Source organism: Mobula hypostoma, chromosome 13 (genome assembly GCF_963921235.1).
Source record: "Mobula hypostoma chromosome 13, sMobHyp1.1, whole genome shotgun sequence".
NCBI classification, from domain to species: Eukaryota; Metazoa; Chordata; class Chondrichthyes; order Myliobatiformes; family Myliobatidae; genus Mobula; species Mobula hypostoma.
In genome coordinates, this window is record NC_086109.1 from 88,448,129 (window position 1) to 88,467,541 (window position 19,413).

At 43.2% G+C, this 19,413-nt stretch overlaps 1 protein-coding gene across 5 annotated transcripts in view; it reads right to left on the reverse strand.

Moving 5' to 3' along the window:
- Positions 1 to 19,413, reverse strand: part of LOC134355762 (membrane progestin receptor gamma-B-like) — a 131,821-nt gene that overhangs the window by 24,267 nt on the left and 88,141 nt on the right. For all 5 annotated transcript variants that reach the window (XM_063066136.1, XM_063066139.1, XM_063066137.1 and 2 more), the window contains 2 exons: positions 6,553 to 6,758; positions 2,960 to 3,086 (listed from right to left, as the gene is read on the reverse strand). In XM_063066136.1, the coding sequence (XP_062922206.1) occupies positions 2,960 to 3,086; positions 6,553 to 6,758 (333 nt within the window). The remainder of the gene's footprint in view (positions 1 to 2,959; positions 3,087 to 6,552; positions 6,759 to 19,413) is intronic.

Sequence of the window (19,413 nt, forward strand, 5' to 3'; positions counted from 1 at the left end):
ATTTGCTTTTTAGCTGGTTTGGCACAGCACTGTGGGCCGAATGGCCTGCTCCTGTGCTATACTGTTCTATGTTCTAAACAGTCACTTTGGTTCACTGAGTCCATAATGAATAATGTGACGCTCACCCCATTCGATTCTTCCCACACTCTGCTGAATTCCTCCTCAGGTCTACCAGTCACCAACACACTGAACGTGATTAACAGTGGCCAATTAACCTGCCAGCCTGGATGCAGGAAGACACTGGAGCTCCCTAATGTCTGGTGTTTGGGAGGACGTGCTAAACTTCACCTAGGCAGCACCAGACGTCAGGGTTGAGCTTAGTCCACTGAAGACGTGCGGGAGCCTCTTTAATCACTCCGCCATTCTGTCACCAGTTGGCTTACTGTCAAATGCTCACATGGAGAGGAGGGATTAGCCATTCCAGAGGAAGTTATCAACCCAAGTACATTTGTATTGCTTATTATTTTCTCACAACCAATCAGAGGAGCCAACACAACAACGTTATTGGCTATGATCTTCTCACAACCAATCAGAGGAGTCAACACAACAACGTTATTGGATATTATTTTCTCACGACCAATCAGAGGAATGGACACAACATCAGTGTCTATGACTGGCAATTAACTCAGTGGCTCGCATTTACAGATAAGGTGGTTTGAAACCAATTTTAAATTAATTAAATGAAAAACAAGTATTCCCTTCACAGAAAGTGGGAATGGGGAAGAAGCTGGCTTCAGAACAAGGGCTATCATCTAAAGATCAACTTGTGATATTACATAGGGATTTTACATGCTGAGTTCAGATTAACAGTAAGAAATTGGGATTAAGAGTCAAGATGCTGCCTTGGTTAAAAACTGAATAGTGACGAGACTCTGTGGATTAAGAGGCTGGCTTTTCACTCTCTGGACACAAAAAGGTAGAATTTCCACAAGGTTTCACTGTATTTCCTAAAATAGATGATTGATGAAAAATCTTGGAGAAATATTCAATGTCAGGATAAATGGAGAATCCCTTATGGAAATCCTACCACACAAAGACTAGACAAGTCCATTACCCAGTCACAATAATTAGACATCAAACAAAAAGATGGAATCTATGATTGCCTGTGACCTCAGGGTTGCTAGGGTCACATTGTTTGACATTTCAGTGGGGACTCCCTCAATCTCCTACCATTGGGAACAACCAACCAGGAATGATGTTGAGAGATTGAGAGAATACCAACCGGGCAATAAAGGTCTAAATGTTAAAACAGCCAAAGAACTGCATAAGTTACAGTGCCAAAGTATTAGTGTCACAATCATTGTATAGTCATGGACCTGTAGAAGTATCACAATATAATCCAGGTCAAAGGGTAACTGGGGTCAAAGAACAATGAGAGGAATATGACATAATTAAGACCACAATCTGGTCACTTCCCCACAGGAAAGTTATCAATAAGATTGAAAGAGTGCAGAGAAAATTTACAAGGATGTTGCTGGGACTTGAGGACCTGAGTTATAGGGATAAGTTGAATAGGTCAGGATTTTATTCCCTGGAGCATAGGGGATTGAGCGGAGATTTGATAGAGGTGTACCAAGTTATGAGGGGTACAGATAGGGTACATGCAAGCACGTTTTTTCCCACTGAGGTTGAGCGAGGTCTTTGGGGAGAAAGGTGAGATATTTAAGGAGAACCTGAGGAGGATCTTCTTCACTCAGAGGGTGGTGAGGGCTTGAAATAACTCAGAAAATGTGGAGCTTGGGCGGTTGATGGTTGGGTTGAGTTGTTCTCCGATCTTGGCCATCCATTTGCAAGTGTTTTGTCAGCGTACGAGGAGACATCACCATGGTGAGAGTGTGCAACGAGCTGCCAGCAGAAGTGGTGGATATGGGTTTGATTGCACAGTTTAACAGAAGTACATGAATGGGAGAGGTTCGGAGGGCTGTGTCCAGGTGCAGGTTGATGGGACTAGGTAGAATAACAGTTTGGTTTGGATTAGATGGACTGAAGTGTCTGTTTCTGGGCTCTAACACTGTATGACTCTATTTATATCATCCATAGCACTGGTGATGTATGACTCTATGACAGTCAAAACACAGGTAGGCATCAAGGTCTTCAAGATAATCCTATGATTAGGTCTGAGTGCATTTGGGTCAAGGTATAATTAGCCATTAAAATCATTAGGGTCATAGTGCAAATAGATTCAGAATACCAGTAGGGTTAAAGGGCAATTGAGGTCAAAGGTGTTGTGATCACTGTATAAATAGGTTAGGAGGACAATTTGAGTCAAAGTGCAGTGGACGTCAGAAGGTACTAGGATCACTGTATAAAAAGGTTTAGAATATAATTTTGGTCAAAGTGCAATAAATACCATTTAGATATGATGATTCAATATAATATTCTTTACTCTGTTATAAATATTTCAGTGAGCAAAATGTATCTAATTCAGTGGAGTGGCCATTGTGATTCAGTTGACTTCATCACCAATGGTGCTCAATGCATAAGGAGTGTTTCATGTTATAGCTCTGGGCCTGTACTCACTGGAGGTTGAAGAATGAGGGGGATCACATTGAAGCCCACCGAATATTGAAAGGGCTGGATAGAGTGGACTTGGAGGAAGTGTTTCCTATAGTCGGGGAGTCCAGGACCAGAGGGCATAGCCTCAGAATAGAAGAATGTCCCTTTGAAACAGAGATAAGGAGGTATTTCTTCAGCCAGAGGGTGGTGAATCTGTGGAAATCATTACCACAGTGGAGACCAAATTATTAAGTATGGTAGGGTCTTGATTAGTAAGGGTGTCAAAGGATATGGGGAGAAGGCAGAAGAATGTGGCCGAAAAGGATAATAAATCAGTCATGGTGGAATGGCAGAGCAGATTCAATGGGCTGAATGGACTAATTCTGCTTCTGCCTCATGGACTCTTTGCTATGGCACTGTAACAGGAGGAAACGTAGTGTGACGCTGTGGTCGCCTGGCTTACCGGGAGTAGCACGAGAGAGCAGTGCAGACAACGGTGTTGAAGACAGCGGCGGGCACAAACCAGTTGTGAAAGGTGCTGTTGATCCACTTGTCTGGCACGATGTAGGCTGCATAGACAGTCGCAGAGCCTGAGGGCATGATAAAATAATGCAAAACGCCAAGTGGTCACACATATTTGATAGGCATGTAATCCTGGTGCACCTCCTCAAAGGGTCTCCTGTTGCATCCACTAACATAGTGTTGGATTAGGGTGCTGAATTATTGTTTTTCTGGTAATTTTCCTATGTTTGTTTATAATTTTTATACAATCACCCACATATATGTAATTAGACCAAAAGATATAGGAGCAGAATTAGGCCATTCGGCCCATCAAGTCTTCTCCGTCATTTGATCATGGCTGTTCCATTTCCTTCTCAACCCCAGTCTCCTGTCTTTCCCCATAACTTTTCATGCCATGACTAATCAAGAACCTATCATCCTCTACCTTAATTCACCCAATGACTTGGCCTCCACAGCTGCCTGTGGCAACAAATTCCACAAAGTCACAGATTCTGGCTAAAGAAATCCTCCTCATCTCTGTTCTAAAGGGTTCAGTAAATGTACTTGTAATTTAAAGGTGAAGATTTATTATCAAAGTACATACGCAATTGTCACCATATACTACCCTGAGATTCATTTTCTTGCAGGCATTTACAGTAGAACTTAGAAATACAATAGAATCAAGGTAAAATTACACACAAAGAAAGACTGACAAACAACCAATGTGAAAAAGAAGACAAATTACGCACATACAAACAAATAAACAATAAATAAGTAAATAATACCGAGAACATGAGTTGTGGAATCCTTGAAAGTGAGTCCATTGGATGTGGAGGCAGTTCAGATGTGTACAGTTGATCCTGTATTTTCTAGGAGCTTCTCAGTTTTCTGCAGCAGGTGTCAGACCACTTGAATCTGCCTATTTTCTAAGGTAATTGTTATCACTGGAATATTGTTATCTCTAATCTAGCAACCACAACTTCTTTCTTTGTTTCTTTTTCCTTTGTTCTTGTAATACTTAATACAATGGCCATAAACACTTCCAAAGAACCTCTAGATCAGGGGTTCCCAATCTGGGGTCCACAGACACCTTGGTGAATAGTAGCAGTCCATGGTATAAAAGCAGCTGGAATCCCTGACCTACATCACTATCACCAGGTCCTATGATAGGCAGTGGTTTAATGGAAGACATCACCATCGCTGGGCTAAGACATCACTGAGAAATCCCGGCATTCACTTCACAGAAGTAGATGGTGAACCAACTTCTCAAATCACTGCTGTCTGTGGGACAAAAGTTATTACTCTTCAACCATCAGGACCCTGAACCAGTGAGGGTAACTTCACTCAGCTCAAACGCAGAACTGATTCAACAACCTATGGGTGAACTTTCAAGGATTCTGCAACTCAGCTCTCAGTACTATCTATCTATTTATATTTTCTGTATTTGCACAGATTGTCTTCTTCTGCACAATCATTGTTTGTCAGCTTTTGCGCGGTTTTTCATTTGTTCTCATGTTTCTTTGCTGCAAGAAAGTGAATCTCAAAGTGGTGACATATAAATACTTCGATTATAAAAGCACTTTGAATTTTTTGAGATGGTTCAAAGTAAATGTAAATTTATTATCGAAGTATGTAAAGTATATGTATATTATATACTACCCACAGATTCATTTCTAGCATTTACAGGGTTAAAAATATAATGGAATTTATAGAAGATCTATATATAAACAAAGGCTGATAAACGACCAAGGTGCAAAAGAAGACAAGCTATACCAGTAAAAATAATCCAGAGAAACTGAGTTGCTAGAAGTCCTCGAAAGTGAGTCTGTAGGGTGTAGAATCAGTTCAGAATGGTAGTTCTGTAATTGAAGTTACCCACATCGGTTCAGGAGCCCTATAGCTGCAAGGCAGGGGTTCCAAACCTGGGGGTCCACAGACCCCTTGTTTAATGGTATTGGTCCATGGCACAAACAAGGTTGGGAGCCCCTGCTGTAGGGTAATACATGTTCTTGAATCTTGGTGGTGTGGGACTTAAGGCTTCCGAACCTCACTGTTAGTGGTGGGAGGAGGGCGTGGCCTGGATGATGGGGGTCTTTGATGATGGATGTTGCTTTCTTGTGACAGCGCTCCTTGTAACCGTGTTCAATGGTGCCTGTAATTGACTGGACTGTGTCCATCGCTTTCTATAGCCTTTGCTGCTCCTGGACGTTGGTTTTTGCCTGCCAGGCTGCTGCCTGGGTTAGGCGGAATGAGCTATAATGAGAGGCTGGACAAGGCTTGGTTGCTTTCTCCAGAGTGTTAGAGGCTGAGAAAGAGATCTGATAGCTGATAAAATTATGAGACTCAAGAACATGTATTACCCTACAGCAGGGGTTCCCAACCTTGTTTGTGCCATGGACCAATACCATTAAACAAGGGTAGACAGTCAGTACAATTGTTGCAGGGCATAAGAGTCAGATACATGTATTTAAAGGTGAGGGGGAAAAATTTAAAGGAGAGGGGTAGGGTAAGTTTTTACACTGAGAGGGGCGGGTTCCTGGAATGGGCTGTCAGGGTGGTGTGCAAGGCAGTTATGACAAGTGGAATGTTCATCTACACAGTGGTCAGTTCCTGGTAGTAGAGGCTGATAGAATAGGGACATCTAAGAAGTTCTAAGTAATTTTTTTTTAAAATCAAAGTACGTATACTATATATCATCATATTCTACTTTCAGATTCATTTTCTTGAAGGAATTCAGAGTAAAACAAAAATACGATAAGAGTCAATGAAAAATTACATGCCCAAGATTGACAAACAACCTATGGTCTACACCCCAGGGTTCTGAAAGAGGTTGCTGAGAGTCTGAAGGCCAAGTCATTGAGTATATTTAAGGCACAGATTGACAAATTCTTGTTTAGTCAGGGCATGAAAGGACACGAGGAGAAGGCAGGAGTTTGAAGCTGAGAGGGAACTGGGTCAGCCATGATGAAATGGGTGAGCAGACTAAATTGGCCAAATGGCCTAATCCTGCTCCTATATCTTATGGTCTAAACATTACAAAGACCGACATGCAGCCTATTTAGCAAAAAGGAACAAATTGGGCAAATTAAAAGATAATAATAAAAAAAAACAATTACAGTAATACTGAGAACATGAGTTGTAAAGCCCTTGAAATCGAGCCTATAGTTTGTGGAATCAGTTCAGAGTTGGGGTGAGTAACTCAACTCACCTCAATGCTGACTCTTAGATGGGCATATGGATGTAACAAAAAATGAGGATAGGAGGGAAGGGTTAGATTGATCATAGGATAGGTTTCTATAGGTCTGCACAATTTCATGGGCCAATGTCATGAACAATATCATAGGAGGTACTCTGCTCTAGTGGTTGACGTTCTACGGTATCAGTGGAACCTTGGCGAGTTGCTTCAGTGTTGTTACTACCCCCTGCAACGACAGTATTGGGGGAATGAATAGAAACCTGCAGCCAAAGTTACCGTGGACTGTCAAGAGACACTGACAGGACATCCACCACCAAGTCAGTTGTACATTCAGCCATAGTCAATGGAATAACTTGTACCTAGGCTGTAGAGGCTGAGGGCTCCGTAGTCGAAAAAGAAGCAGATATGCCTAGCTCGAGTGGACATTGAGCTAAACGTGTGGGCACAGCTTGAGGTAAAAGGGTAGATGCAAGCCGAGACCATGTAGACCAAGAGAGGCCACGTGTACGCTTCATTCCAAAAGTCCAGTGTGTAGGATAGGGCCAGCAAGTTCCAGACAAAGTACCTGCAAAGCAAAATAAAACAATTTAATACAGAAGAAGGTGTGAAGTTAAGTCAATTTCTTGCATTGCAGGGGTGACTATACTTCAAAATACTTTGCTGGCTGCTTAGTGCGTTGGGAGCCCCTGATAGGGTCAGACTGCAGGTCGGGTCAAGGTCTAGTCTGGGGTCAGTCTTACTTTATTCTCTTTGACTCATGATTTACAAATTGTGTTCAGGTTTGCCTCACATGGAGCAAAATTCCGTGCTGGAAAGGAAGGGGGAGAAACCAAAATAAGAAGATCTGAGTGGGACAGGATTACAAGCTGGCAGGCTTTAGGTGAGAAGGAAGGGGTGATGAGGAAGCTATGGTTATAGGTGGAAGAGTAAAGGGCTGAAGAAGAAGGAATCGGATAGGGGTGGAGAGTGGACCGTAAAGGCAAAATGAGCTAAACAGATTTCTTCTTTGTTTATGGGAGAAGGAGGTAAAACAAGAAGGGAAGGGATTATTTTAACACAACTTAGAATTTGGCATACTATGCTTATTCCTTATATCTTGTTGGAAAACACCATTCTGTGTTATGTAGGTATTGTCAAAATCAGCAGAGCATATTTATTACAGTGTGAAGCATACAATGTTGAAAGAAATAAAATGCAGGCTTCATTACAATCTTTCATTTAAAAACTTGGTTAAGTTATGGGAGTGACTTTAATTTAATTCACAGTTTTGTCTTTCACTATTTACAATTTATAGGGCTTTTTGAGGTAATTTAGCGTTCCTTTGAAAAAAGAAGCAGTACGTGCTTTTTTTCCAGTTCTCTACACCACACTCCAGTCCAGTTGGTGGTGGTAATGTACCTTTAAGTTGGACTCCCAACTGCCATTAATAGTCTAAAGAAGAAGAAGATTTCTTCTCTTTGCCTCTTCTATTGGCGCTAACTGCCCATTACAAAATTGCTCCATTATAGAAGGCACTTTCTGCCAGTCTGTCATTGATGTGCTATCTGGCTGCATAACGGCTTAAAATGACAAATGATCACAAGGAACCACAGGGAATCATGGACCCAGCTAGGCACATCACCGAAACCAAAGATTATGAGTTTACAGTAACTCCCAGGGATTTGTTCATGAGACCTAGTCTAATGTTGCAGTGAATTACTGAAGGAATGTGCAATATTCAAGGTGCTGCACTTTAATAGGCATTGTTCATCATACGTTGTCTTCAAAAGGAACATCTTTAGATCTCTGTCCTTGGAATTTCAGCTCATGTTCTCTATATTATTTATTTAGTATTATCTTTTTTTTTCTCAGCGCAATCTGGTAAAACCTAAGGTACGTGCATAGCCAAGCACACTCGTTTGTCAATTGCTAGGAACTTTCGGACTATTCTAGTGGTGTTTAGTATCGTGGCTTTTTGGAGATTTACATAATTGTTGCTGTTTAGGCCTCATTGTTTAATGCTGTTGTGTAGTGTCTTTGGGATGATACCAGTTGTAGTTATTACTATCGGGATGATGTATACCCTGTTCATGTTCCAAAGACTTTCAATTTCCTCTTTTAATTCAGCATATTTTTGGTGTTTTTCACTTATTGATTTCTGTAAGTTATAGAACCATAGAACATTACAGCACAGAAACAGGCCTTTTGGCCCTTCTTGGTTGTGCCAAACCATTTTTCTGCCTAGTCCCGCTGACCTGCACCTGGACCATATCCCTCCACATTATGTGTGTTTGGAATGTCAATATCTATTAAGTAAATTGTTCTTGCTTGTTTTTCCTGTAATATTATATCGGGACAGTTATTATTATGGACTGTCCTATCTGGATCGGTCGTAATATAATTTGTAGGACTCTGACTCTAAAATTATTATTGTTGCTATTATTGTTTATTTTTTCTCAGCTCAAGCAGGTATAACCTGAGGTACAGGCAGAGTCAAGCACAATCATTTCTCAGCTGCTGAGAACTTTCAGACTATTCTAGTGGTGTTTGGTATTGTGGTCTTCTGAAGATTCACATGGACAGTATGTGTTGTAGCCCTAACTGTTTAATGCTACTGTGTAGTGACTTTGGGATGCTACCAGTTGTAGATATTTCTATCAGGTTATTATCATTACTTGTTTTTTTTGTATTTGTACAGGTTGTCTTCTGTTGCATATGGGTTGTTTGCTGTCTTTGTGTGTACTTTTTCATTGATCCTGTTGTATTTCTTTGTATTGACTGTGAATGCCGGCAAGAAAATGAATCTCAGGGTAGTATATGGTGACATGACTTTGACTTGAGCTGGAACTCAGCCAAGCTCAGTGGAAAGCTAGGTTAGAGTGAGAGGTCATAGGCTTAGAGTGAAAGCTGTAATATTTAAGGGGAACCTCTTCACTTAGCCGGTGTGTGTGTGTGTGTGTGGAATTAGTCGCTCATGGAAGCGGTGGATGCGATTAAACAGTTTGGAATAGACTAGATGGGCTGAAGGGCCTGTTTCTGTGCTTTTTTTTAAGGCGCCCGTTAGTCTTGCGAGACCATGGAACTGCGCCTGGAAAGTCTTCACTCTCCACTCTCTGTGCTTTAGCGCTCTATGAATCTATAAACAGACGAAGACTGACTAACAGCCAGTGTGCTAAAGAAGACAAACTGCGTAAGTAACAAAAAAAATACAGAGAACACGAATTGTAAAGAGTCCTTGAAGTGAGTCTATAGGTCGTAGTATCAGTTCAGAGTAGTGGTAAGTGAAATTAATCCCGTTGTTTCAGGAACCTGACGGTTGTAGGGTAATAACTGTTCCTGAACCTGGCTGTGTGGGACCCCAGGCTCCTGTACCTCCTGTTTGATGGTCAGGCTGGTATTTTAGTCCTTGGAGCACAAGCAACCAAGGGATGACCTTATAGAAGTGTATGAAAACAAGAGGGACATTCAGGTGAATGGTCACACTTGTGGGCCCAAGGATCAGTACTGCGCTGTACTGTTCTCTCTTCTATTAGAAAAATGGAGGGTTATATAGAAATGAAACTCTGGACTCATGGACGGACACAAGCCCAGATGTGTAAGGAGGAGGGTTGGGCAAAGGGCTAACAACCCCATCCCAGAAAAACCCAGGGCTACAGAAGCTCCGAAGACCTCATCCCTGGGAGAGGAAGAATCTTTGATGGATTACACCTGGGGACAACTTGAAAGATTGGCCCAGGACAGAGAACTCTGGTGAGTGCTGTCGGCGGCCTATGCCCCAGTAGGTAGAAGGGAAGGGAGATTGATCTTAAAAGGTCAGCACAACATCATGGGCTGAAAGGCCCGTTCTGTGCTGTAATGTTCTATGTTCTTTTACCCAGGGAAAGGAAAACAGACGAGGGAAGGCACAGGTTTAAGGCCCAGGGTAGAAAAATTTAAAAGGGACCTGAGAGACATCTTCACACAGAGGATGGTGTGTATGTGAATTGAATTCCCAAAGAAAGTTGTTGTGGGAGGTAGAATAACAACCATTAAAAGATGTTTGGACAGTTATGTGGATTGGAAATATTTAGAGGGATATGGGCTGAATGCAGGCAAATGGGAATAACACACACTAAATGCTGGAGGAACTCAGCAAGTCAGGTAGCATCTATGAAGGAGAATAAACAGTCAACATTTTGGCCTGAGATCCTTCATGAATCTTGGAGGTATTGGGTCAAAAGTCCTGTTTCTACGTTGTGTTACTCAATGACCCTAATTCACTCTTTGAGTCTACTATATACTTAGTGGCCACTTTATTAGGTACCTCCCATACTGCTGCTTACTAAGGTGTTTTTTTCTGTTTTTTGCACCATTCTGTATAAACTCCAGAGATCATTGTGCATGAAAATCCCAGGAGATACACAAACAACCTGGCGCCAACAAACATCTGGCACGTTCACTCGTTCTAAGGTCAAAGTCATTTAGATCACATTTCTTCCTCATTCTGATGTTTGGTCTGAACAACAGCTGAACCTCTTGACCATGTCTTCATGCTTTTATGCATTGAGTTGTTGCCACATGATTGGCTGATTAGATATTTGCATTAATGAGCAGGTTTACAGGTGTACCCAATAAAATATAAAAACATAGAAACATAGAAAACCTACAGCACAGTAAAGGCTCTTCGGCCCACAAAGCTGTGCTGAACATGTCCTTACCTGAGAAATTATCTAGGGTTACCCATAGCCCTCTATTTTTCTGAGTTCCATATACCTGTCCAGAAGTCTCTTGAAAGACCCTATTGTATCTGGCTCCACTACCGTCGCCGGCAGCCCATACCGAGTACTCACCACTGTCTGCATAAAAAACTTAACCCTGATATCTCCTCTGTACCTACTTCCAAGCACCTTAAAACTGTGCCCTCTTGTGGCAACCATTTCAGCCCTGGGAGAAAGCCTCTGACTATCTACACAATCAATGCCTCTCATCCTCTTATACACCTCTATCAGGTCACCTCTCATCCTCCGTCGCTCCAAGGAAAAAGTGGTGACTGAGTGCATTTTCAAGTTTAGATGGTGTGTCTTTTTAAAAAAAAATATTTGTTCACCTGATGTAATTATGCTGGCAATGTTGACACTTATTGGCCATCCTGAACTGCCACGGACTGAAGGGTTAGTTAAAGGTCAGCCATTGGTTGATCTAGAGTCACATGAACAGGTCAGACTGGGTAAGGAAGGCAACTGGAGGTTATCAGGGAGCCAGATGGGCTTGTACAACAATTCGTGTAGCTTCATGGTTAGAGTTGCCGAGACTGGCTTTTCTCTGTAATTATCTGTGTTTTAATACAACAGATGGTCGGAGGCAAAAATATCACAATATTGATCGGTGCCAGAAGAGGTGCAAAATAAAAGATTTGCTCAAATGGTACCAGAAAGGGGAGGTTATAATTATCAGTAAAGAACAGATCCTGATAGAATAGAGCCAAGTCACGGCATCAAGATTGGATAAGTACATGCACAGGGTGGAGGCATGGAGGGCTATGGGCCAGTTTCAATTCGATGGGATTAGGCAGAATAATAGTTTGGCATGGACTAGATGGGCCAAAGGGCCTCTTTATGTGCTGTAATGCTCTGTGACTGGGTTTCTTCTGGGTGCTTCGACTTCCTCCGATAATCCAAAGACGTACTGATCAGTAGGTTAATTGGTTATTGTAAATTGCCCTGTAATTAGGCTAGGATTCAATGGGGGGGGGTTGCTGGGTGATGACACTCAAAGGGTTGGCAGGCCTATTTCATGCTGTATATCAATAAATAAATAACTAAATATATCAATACACTTGTGAGAGATGGAGGGAGGGTTAACAGACAAGAGACTTTTTTTCTCAGAGTCAAAATATGAAGCACTAGCGGCATAGGTTTGAGGTGGGAAGGGCCATGTTCAACGGAGATGTGATTGGCAAGTTGTTTTTACAGAGAGAGTGATAAGTTCCCGGCAAGATGGTCGAAGCAGCTAGGATAGCAACATTTAAGAGGCGTTTAACAGACAGCAGTTAGAGATATATAGTGCATGTACAGGCAGATTTGCAGTGTTGATTGGTATAATGAGTTGGCAGAGTAATTTTTGGCCATAGGGTCTGTTCCTGTGCTGTATTGTTCTGTGTTCTGTGTAATGGGATGGAGCTCTTTGGCAAAAAACAGATGGAAAGATTTTACAGGGTCATCACCATTATGTGCCGTGTTGTATGACATGGGCGATAATGGTCTATGACCATGATTGCCCTCGGCAAATTTTTCCAGTGAGCTGGTTTCCCATTGCCTTCTTCTGGCCAGTGTCTTTACAAGATGGGTGACCCCAGCCATTATCAATACTTTTCAGAGATTGAGTATCGGCGGTCACATAACCAGGATTTGTGATGTGCACCAGCTGCTCATACAACCAACCACCACCTGCTCCCATGGCTTCACTTGACCCTGATCAGGGGACTGGGGTAACTAAGCAGGTGCTACACCTTGCCCAAGGGTGACCTGCAGGCTAGTGGAGGGAAGGAGCACCTTACACCTCCTTTGGTATAGACGTATCTCCACTCTGCCACCCTACCTTCGATAGGGTAGGCATAAAAAATATGCAGATGTGGTCAAGATGTTCAGTTGTTGTTCAGACCAAACACTAAAATGAGAATGCAATGTTCTCTAGGTGACTTTGACCACCAAGATGGTGCCGGTGAACCACGGCGACGTATTGTAAGCTGTTTACAAAACTTCCAAATATATCTCTTCTGAATTACTCTCACTGCAAGTTGGAGCCTGAATTTCCCTTTAAGCAATGTACTATTGAACCATCTTCATGAACACGTGATTTCACAATCTTCTGAAGGACTTGGCGGACTGAATGCTCAAGCATGCAGGTACAGTGGATGGAGGTACATTATCGTGGCTGGAAGAAAGACAAGGGCTAGACGGAAAGCCAAGCAATGGAAGTTCTTCTACACTGTATCTTATTAGCAAATGTCCAGTTGCTGGGGAATGAGATTGAGGACCTAAGATTAAGATTGGTGCATTGGAGGGAAATGAGAAATTTCTGCTTTCTGTGCTTTGCAGAGACATGGCTCAGTCTGGGCATGCCGGATACTTCACTGAGACCCGAAGGCTTCTCAGTACACAGGATGGATCGGACTGGTGATTTGGAGAAGGGTAAAGGCGGGGATTTCTTTCACGATAGAACTCTCTGTGGTGCTCAGATGTGATAGTTTTGTCACAATCTCATTCCTCTGACCTGGCACATCTAATGATTAACTGCCAACCATTCTACTGACCAAGAGAGTTCCCTTCCATGACCCTGACAGCACTTTACATACCATCAAAAGCCAACGTTAATCAGGCACTTGAGATATTGAATGCTGTCATCACCAAGCAAGAAACAGCCCACCCCAATGCATTTCAATTCATCGTTGGGGGGTTCAGTCAGGCTTGTTTGATGAAGTTGTCATCAACATATATCCTGCAGCACTAGGGGGTTCCAACATACTTGACCATTGCTATGCTATGATGAGAGATACCTATGAGTCCATGCCTAGACTGCATTTCAGGAACTATGATCACTTGGCTGTCCTTTTCCAAGCTGCATCCAGGTAGAGGCTAAAGAGCAAAGCTTCAGAGATAAGGACAACAAAGAGGTGATTGTGGGAGGCAGAAGAGGGGCTACAGGATTGCTTCAAGTCGAATGAACTGGGCCATGTTCACGGGTTCATCAGAGGAATGAATGGATATACCACGGTTGTCATGGACTTTATAAAAACAATTGTAGACAAGTGTATCCTCACATAATCATCTAGAGTCTTCCCAACTAGAAGCCCTGGAAGAACCATGAGATCTTTAATCTACAGAGGGCCAGATCAGAGGCATTCGGGTCTGGCGAGCAAGTAAGGTATAAACAATCTAGGTATGATCTCCAGAAATCCATCTCATGTGAAAAGTGGCAATTCTGAACCAGGCTTGAGTCACTGAAGGACACTGGACAGCTGTGGGAACGCATGAATGCTATCACTTTCTACAAAGTAACATCAAGCTTATGTGACAACAAGGTTTTGATCCCAGATGAGCTTAGTGCCTTTTATGCTCGCTTTGACTGTCAAAACATGAAGGAACCTTCATGAACTCCTACAGTCCCTGATGACTCTGTGGTCTGAGTCTCTGAGACTGATGCGAGAGTATCCTTCAGAAGGGTAAAACCACAGAAAGCATTCTGCCAGCTGGGTACCATGCCAAGTACTAATGCCCTGTGCTGATCAACTGGCTGGAGTGTTCACTGAGATCTTTAACCTCTCACTTCAGCAGTCTGGGGTATCCATCTGCTTCAAACTGGCTTTAATTATACCGGTGCCTAAGAAGAACATGGTGGCCTGCCTCAACGACTATTGTCCAGTAGTATTTACATCCACTGTGATGAAGTGCTTTGAGAGGTTGGTGATGAAACATATCAACTCCCGCCTGAGAGGTGACTTGGATCTGCTCCAATTTGTCTACTGGCACAACACATCCACAGCAGATGCCATTTCATTGGCCCTTCGCTCAACACTGGAACAACTGGAGAGCAAAGCTGCGTGTATTAGGATTGCCTGAAGCTCAGTAGTCAATACTATTGTCCCCTCAAGACTGATCAATAAGATTCAAGACCTTGGCCTCAATACCTCCTTGTGCATTTGGATCCCCGATTTCCTCATTCGCAGACCCCAGTCAATTCGGATTGGCAACAACATCTCCTCCACGGAGCAAAGGTGCACCATGGGGTCTAGCCCCCTGCTCCTACTCACTTTACACTTATGACTGTGTGGCCAAGAACAACTCCAATGCCATAGTTAAGTTTGCTGATGACACAACTGTCACTGGCTGAACAAAAGGTGGTGACAAATCAGCATAAAGGAGGGATATTGAAAATCTTGCTGAGTGGCACCATAACAACAACCTCTCACTCCGTATCAGCAAGACCAAGGACCAAGACCAAGACCAAGGAGCTAATTATTGACTTCAGGAGGAGGAAATTGGAGGTCGACAAGCCAGTCCCCATCGGGGGATCAGTGGTGGAGAGGGTCGGCAACTTTAAATTCGTTGGTTTTATCATTTCAGAGGATCTGTCCTGGGCCCAGCGCATAATTGCAATTACAAAGAAAGGACAACAATGCTTCTTTTTCCTTAGAAGTTTGTGAAGATTCAACATAACACCTAAAACTTTGACAAATTTCTATAGATGTGTGGAGAGTATACTGACTGGTTGCATCATGGCCTGGTATGGAAGCGCCACTGCTCTTGAATATAAAAAATTCTTCAAATATAGTGGATAAGGCCCAGTCCATCACGGATCAAGCCCTCCCCACCATTGAGCACATCTACAGGAAACATTGTCGCAGGAAAGCAGCATCCGTCATCAAGGACCCCCGCCACTTAGATCATACTTTCATCTTGCTGCTGTCATCAGGGAGAAGGTTCAGAAGCCTCAGAACCTCAAGCATGAGGTTCAGAAACAGTTATTACCCCTCAGTCACTAGGCTCTTGATCCAGAGGGGACAACCTCACTCGCCCCATCCCTGAACTGTTCCCACAACCTATGGACTCACTTTCATGGACTTTCCTTCTCATGTTCTTGATACTTTTTGCTTTCTTCTTCTTCTTCTTATTTTCTCTTTTGTGTTTGCGCAATTCGATGTCTTTTGCATATTGGTTGTCCACCCTATTGGGTGTGGTGTTTCATTGATTCTATTGTGTTTCTCGGATGTACTCTGTATGCCCACAAGAAAAGAATCTCAGGGCAGTATATAGTGACATGTATGTATTTTGATAATAAATTTACTTTGAATGTTGAGCTTGGGCATGGGATGATTGTTTGAGCCAGACCAGGTGGCTCAAGTATCTCAGAAACTTCTGATTTCCTAGGATTTTCATGCACCACAATGTCTAGAGTTTACAGAAAATGGTGTGAGAAATGAAAAAACAAACAATATCCAGAGAGCAGTAGTTCCGTAGGCAAAAACGCTTTGTTAATGAGAGAGGTCGGAGGAGAATGGCTGGACTGGTTCAAGCAGACAGGAAGGTGAAAGCAACTCAAATAACCACACGTTCCAACAGTTGTGTGCAGAAGAGCATCTCCGGATGCAAAACACTTGAACTTCGAAGTGGATGGGCTACAGCAGGAAAATACTACGAGCATACACTCAGTGACCACTTTACTAGCTAGCGGAGGTACCTAATAAAGTGGCCACTGAGTGTATACTGTTGAGAAATAAGTATTATAAATCTAATGTACATTAACCAGAGTCATATAATCATACAGCCACAGAGATGAGCCCACGGTGTACACACAAACCATGCATTCCTCTCTGCGCTAATCCCATTCACCACCAGCTGGTGCACAGCATTCTCTGTATGGTCAAGTCAAGTGCTCTCTAGTATTTCTTAAGCTGTGGGAGTCCCTGCCTCCACCACTCCTTCAGGCAGTCTGTTGCCAGTTCCTACCACCCTCTGGAAGTACAATGTCTTCCCTAGATCCCCTATAACACATTACCCCATACGCCAAACCCTATAAATTCATTCATTATGTGCCATGTCAAATCACGTGGGCTATCTTTCCATCACCATGATGGTTCTTGGCAAATTTTCATGCAGAAATGGTTTGCCATTGCTTTCTTCTGTGCACCCATTATCAATACTCTTCAGAGATTGTCTGCCTGGGGTCGGTGGTGGCATAACCAGGACTTGTCAAGTGTACCAGCTGCTCAGATGACCATCCACCACCTGCTCCCATGGCTTTTCACATGACCTTGATCAGTGGGGGGAGGGGGGTTAATAGGTGCTACGTCTTGCCCAAGGGGGACCTGCAGGCCAGCGGAGGGAAGGAACACCTTACACCTCCTTTGGTAAAGACACATCTCCACCCCGCCTTTTTAGCTCAAACTATATAGTCTTCATTTTTGAAAACCAACAGCGCAAAAGCACGTCTGGTCCAGCTGCTGAAGTTTGTACTCTCTCCTGTGACAATGTGTGTTTCCCACAGGTGCACCTGGTTTCCAACTGCGTCCCAAAAATGTGAGAGTTAATTGGATAATTGACTAAAGCAAATTGCCCCAGGTGTGTGGGTGAGGGGCAGAATCATAGGATTAGAGTAAAGGGTTAGCATGGAATCAATGGGCCAAAGGACCTATTTCTGTGCTGTATCTCTCCATGACTTTATGACCTCTGCTCTAGGAGAATGTTTCCTACAATTGACACTATCTATGCCAGACCCCCATAAGGTTCCCCACTTGCCTCCTCTAATCCAAGAAAGATCAACCAACTCTATCCCTTTCCTCTGCACATGAAATGCACCATTCTAGGCAAGATCCTGGCAAAACTCCTCTGTTAGAGAGTGGATAGCGTATGGAAGATATGTATAGTTATATAGGTATATATATAGCTAGGGTGCCTTAGACTTTTGCACAGTACTCTATTTGTCAACACGGAACGGAGAGCGAGTGTCTAAATCTGGTGGGAGCAAAGGATGCTGGGAATAAGGAGGGTGGAGCATTGTGGGAGGGATGTGGAATAGGTGACAGTGAAGGAATGCCAGGAGCAGGTGCAGACACACCCAGCCCTGAGATACCAGGCAAGATCATTTGGTTCCAAACAATTGGTTTATTGATCATTACAGAATGTCTCTCTGGTGCTTCCTGCTCCCTCCCCTCTCCCTTCCCCTTTTCCCAACCATGATCTCCTCTCCCTGCCCCCTTCCCACTCTCAGTCCATAACAGAGACCCATATCAGAATCAGGTTTATCATAACTCACATATGTCATGAAATTTGTTTTTTTTTGTGGCAGCTGTACAGTGCAACACATAAAATTACTACAGTACTGTGCACAAGTACTGTGAAAGGTATAGATAAATATTGTATTGGAGTTAATCATTTTCCCAGGGTTGGGGGGGTGGGCTCTAAATCTAGAGAGCAAAGGTTACAGGTGAGAGTAAAAAGATTTTAAGGGTTTAAAACATTTCCACAAAGAGGATATTGGAACAAGCTGCCTGAGGAAGTGGTAGAGGTTCTTCTACAACATTTGAAAGATGTTTGGGTAGGTTCATGGATAGGAAAGATTTAGAAGGATGTGGGCCAAATGCAGCCAATCTGATTGACATGCCCAAGTTGGGCTGAAGGGCCATTTTCTGTGCTGTTTGACTCTGCGTTACAAAACTGTTGCTTCTGCCGGGTTATATTTAATTCTAATTAAATAGTGTCCTTGATCAGTTTAGAATCATTGTATGCTTTTATTTTACTGACAAAGGTGAAACACCTGGGTCATAAACACAAGAGATTCTGCCGATGCTGCAAATCTAGAGCAGCGCGCGCGCACGCACACACACACACACACACACCCCCACACGCACACACACACACACGCACGCACACACCCACACGCGCACACACACACACTCACACACACACCCACACACACACGTGCACACACACACACACACCCACACGTACACACACACGTACACACACACACACACACACACACACACACACGATGCTGGAGGAACTCAGCAGATCAGGCAGTATCTATGGAGGTTAATAAACAGTTGATGTTTTGGGCGGAGACCCTTCATCAGGGCTGGATTCTTCCCCTTTCTCTTTCAGACCTGAAGACAGGCATCGGCCCAAAACGTCGACTGTTTATTCATTTCCGTAGATAAGACCATAGGATATAGGAGAAGAATTAGGCCATTCAGCCCATCGCATCTGCTGCATCATTTCATCATGCCTCTCAACACCTGTCTCCTGCCTTCTCCCCGTATCCCTTCATGCCCCAACTAATCAAGATTCTATCAGCCTCTGTCTTAAATATACCCAATGACTTGGCCTAAACAGCCACCCATGGCGATGAATTCCACAGATTTACCTTCCTGCCTGACCTGCTGAGTTTGTGTGTGTGTGTGTGTGTGTGTGTGTTACAGTCAATACTTTCTGTGCCTTTGTGCCAGAGCTCAGATTAAGGTACCCGGCGCTTGAAGTAAACACACTGTTGCAGGACATTTGCTAATTGACTCTGAGTGGCCATAAAGCTCAACAATAACGCTTGTGATTGCCATGGGGATAATTAGGAGGGCATTTATCGTCTCCACTAGCAGCAGCCAGCAAGCTATCAGGTAAGTCTCGGAGTCCTTTGCTTATCGCACCGGGGAGCTCTCTTGATTATACCATGAAAATGATTCAACGTAAATTGCTGTCGGGGGAAGGGCT